At 55.4% G+C, this 3,662-nt stretch overlaps 1 protein-coding gene across 2 annotated transcripts; it reads right to left on the bottom strand.

Moving 5' to 3' along the window:
- Positions 1-827: 827 nt before the first annotated feature.
- CD2BP2 (CD2 cytoplasmic tail binding protein 2) lies at positions 828-3,330 on the bottom strand. Of its 2 annotated transcripts, none has more exons than XM_012764240.3 (7): positions 3,174-3,330; positions 2,513-2,621; positions 2,177-2,312; positions 1,893-2,050; positions 1,351-1,789; positions 1,162-1,268; positions 828-1,076 (listed from the first exon to the last, which is right to left on the bottom strand). In XM_012764240.3, the coding sequence occupies exons 2-7, from the start codon at positions 2,588-2,590 to the stop codon at positions 966-968; spliced, it is 1,029 nt and encodes a 342-aa protein (XP_012619694.1). In that variant the 5' UTR covers positions 2,591-2,621; positions 3,174-3,330; the 3' UTR covers positions 828-965. The 2 variants fall into 2 exon arrangements, with proteins under 2 accessions (XP_012619694.1, XP_012619695.1); XM_012764241.3 differs by lacking the exon at positions 3,174-3,330 and adding an exon at positions 2,930-3,080.
- Between the last annotated feature and the right edge of the window lie 332 nt (positions 3,331-3,662).

Below are 3,662 nucleotides of genomic sequence, written 5' to 3'. Positions count from 1 at the left end.
AGGTGCAAGTGAGGATAGGCATAAGGCAGCACTGGTGGTGGGTGCTAGGCCCAGACTAGACAATTACACCTCTCTCTTCCATGCCCCCTCCACCACACTCTGCATTCCTGGAAGGGGACCAGCCCAGTTACCTGTTTCCTCAAGGCACTAGCCTGTGCCAAGCACACTGTGAAAGCCCTGGGAATGTAAGCTGCAAGTCCTCAAAGGACAGGCAGAAAAAGTTTTGTGCCAAGAAAGGTCTGGGAAAGAAGTCCACTGGGTCTGGGCCAGCCCTCTGATTCACTGTGTGACCTTCAGAGTCACTGCCCCTCTCTTTGCCCAGTTGGCACTTCACCTAAACTGGCTCTCAGAATCTTAGGGACTAGATAATCTTGGCCCACTCATCCTACCATTTCTGTCCACCATCTAGGGAGCTTCCTGCTCACCCCTAACAGGGTTCCAAAGTCTTTTAGATGTCCCAGCCCTTCCAGGCCTAAAATCTCCAATTTTGGGGCTCTATCTCCCAGTGGCTACAAGGACAAAGAATCTGAGGTCCTGAAAACCAAAGACCTGAGAACAGCAAAACAAGAACCCCCAGATAAGACTGGAGAATAGAATGTGAGTGAAGGGATGTCACATGGGAGGCAGAGTCCAGGTGGCAAAGCCACAGGACACCTGACAGGCCCTACCCCTAACAGTGGTAAACAAAGGTGAGGTGGTTCAAGATGCTGGAGAAACACTCCCAAGTAGGAACTTCACGGGAGAAAACACTCAAGGACCGAGGCAAGTCCAAAGGGGCTGTGGCAAAGGCCCTTTGCTTCTGGCCATCAGCACAGCCAAGTCCCTAATACACAACTAAAGGCTTTTATTGGGAAAGGGAAATTGACTGAAAAGTGGCCTCCAACATCCTCACTGACTGAGGCAGCTGGGGCCTCTTCCACAAAGTCCAGGAAAGAAGGGGCCACCAAATTGGGCCTTCAGTAGGCTCAGGTGTAGAGGTCAAAGTCAATGCGTTTGGAGTTGTAGAACTGACCACCAGGAGGGTCCAGCTTCCGGCAATAAACACCATCTGGGAAGTAGCCTTCACTCACCCAGGTCTGCAGGAAGAGAGGGCAGAAATGGGTAAGAAATGATTGCAGCAGGGGGAAGGGAGGGACTAGGCAGCAGGAGAATGGGGCTTACCTGCATCTGGGCACTGGTGAAGGGCCCGTACAGCTCAGCATCCCCTGTGTTCTCCCACTTATATTCCCACATCACATCCATCAGACCATCTCCCGCCGACTCTGCTTCTAAAATAACAGGCAAAGCCATCTGGGCCTCAAGTGCCCTGTCTCCTGCCCACTATGCCCCTCCTCTGCCCTCCAAGCTCACCTCCTCTTTGGGCATGGGTTGCGGTCTCCAGCTCCCCTTCTGCCACTTCCTCAGCAAACATGTCTAGGGAAGGTGGGGGTGTAGGGTCCTGGGGTCCCTGGGTCCGGCACCCCAAACCCTTCAGCCGCATGGCTAACCGTTCCCTTGTTTCCTGGTATACGCCAAGGTTGCCCCGGGCCACCATCTGGTCAGCCAATCCAGACAGCCGGTCCAGGCGCTGGGGGGAACTGGGCCGCCCAGGCCCCTTGCTACCATCTTTGCCTCCTCCTCGGGCCCCCAGACGCCTCAGTGCCCCAGCCACTGTTTCCCGAGGCAATAGGAGCTCCAGAAGTCCTTCTAGGAGGGCTTGGGCACTCAGTGGTGTCTGGCCCAAGCTGTCCTCCTCCTCCTCCGAGCCTGAGGCCTGACGCTGATCAGGTGGCCGCTCCCTGATCTTCACCTACAATGGGAAACAGGGAGTTATTTCCTACAAACTGCCATGGATGTCTAGGCCCAGCATTTGCCACCCCCAGGCTTCAGCCATGCCAGTCCCTGGGCCACACCCAGTCAATGTTGTCCAGCCAGCTGTCTCGGATCTGAGCATCCCGGTTCAGGAAGTAGTTGCCATCAGCATCAAAGTGGCCCTCCTCCATCTCTTCCTGAAGGTTGAAGGGTGTGATCCGTACACCCCCCTCGCTGGGGAGAGTGGCTGCTTCCTGACCTGCACCAAAGAGACAGTTGCCCCATGCTAGGCATGCAAAAAAAAAGGCAGGGATCTCCCTTGCTCCACATCCCCCGAAGTCCCTACTTATCCCTCCAGCAGAGTCAATTCTTGGGTATAGCTCACCTTCCACATCCTCTGAGGCCAGGATGTCATATTTGCTGGACCCTTCATCATCATCATCTTCCTCATCACTGTCCAAAGAGTGTTTGCCTTTGAAGCGACTCCCAGGACCTCCTACCCCAGCCACAGGGTCCATCAGCTGTGAGCAGAAACCAGACAGTCAAGAAATGCAGATTACTGGCTATTTTCCAAAATAGTCCAGGATCTGGACCCAAACTGAAAATCCTCCAAACCCATTTCTCAGAGAACCTGGAAAAACTAACCCTTTCTTTGTCCTCCCAGCTTCATTCCTCTTCAAGCTTCTAGGTCCTCTCTTACTCCCTCACCCCTCCCCCTCACCTTCTTCTTGGGGATGCTGATTTCATCTTCATCATCTTCATCTCCCACACCTTGGAAGGTCACTTTCCTCTTTGGCATGACGGGACCGAGAAGTCCTCCTCTAGCTGAGCTGTGAAAAAGGATGCAGAGGAAGGGAGCTGGGTGAGAAGGGGACTCCCCGCCAGAGGACCTCCTGCACAACAAACATTTCTCTCGGTATGTGCCACGTACAGTTTGGGAGGGGAGGGACCACAGAAGCAGGGGCCGAAAGGGGAGCTGGCAGCCAGGAGGCCCCAGGTCTCGGTTTGGCATTCGAGTTAATGGAGGGGCGGACGTGCGGAGGATTCCGTCCCGCCTCCCCTCCCCCGCCGTGGACCCTATGGCTACCCCAACCCTGGAAGAAAGAAGAGAGGCTCCCCCACGTGATCACTTCCATACCCAACCCCCGCAGAATGGACGCGTTGGGGCTCGGTGGGTTGACACCCGTTCCCCAACCATTAGCTCCCTCAGAGACCCGCGGGGTCCAGCGTGGACCCAGGAGCTGGCTCCCTGGCGGTCCCGCTCTTCCCTGCTCCGAACTCCCAATCCCGCGTGGTGATCCCCAACTGCCCCGGGATATGTGTACAAATGAAAGGGCGATAGAGCCACAGGGATTCGGCCAGTCCCCCCCGCGCGCGCTCACCTGGGGATCCAGAGAAAGCAGAGGAAGAAAAAGAGAGATGCTTTCGCTAGGGCTACATCCGGGGCACCCGGCCGCCATCACCCGGAAGAGGACTGCGGAAAACGCTAGAGAAGGCCGGAAGTGGCTTCACTCCGGTTAGAAGACTAATTGGATGAGCGGGCGGAAGTACGCGAAGAGAAAGGGAAGACGCCACCTTTCTCTCTCCCGCCAGAAGTGACGTCAGCCGCGTGGGGTGACAATGGCTAGGAGTGGATGGGACGTATTAACTCTTTATTTTTTTTTTTATTTTTTTTTTTCTTCCAATCTTCCAGAAGGGACGTATTAACTCTTAGACTGTGATCCGGCCTGAGGGGTGGCAGGATGTGGTTTCGATTCCTTTGTACAGCAGTAGAGGCTCTGGGGAAAAGTGGAGCGCATTCTAAAGGGGCGCCCAGGATCAGGATGGAGGGGGAGAATCCGAGCAGGGCCAGGGCGTTCTGTGCAAGTTCC

Source organism: Microcebus murinus, chromosome 19 (assembly GCF_040939455.1).
Source record: "Microcebus murinus isolate Inina chromosome 19, M.murinus_Inina_mat1.0, whole genome shotgun sequence".
In the NCBI taxonomy this organism is placed as follows: domain Eukaryota; kingdom Metazoa; phylum Chordata; class Mammalia; order Primates; family Cheirogaleidae; genus Microcebus; species Microcebus murinus.
This window is presented reverse-complemented; position numbering and strand designations above follow the sequence as displayed.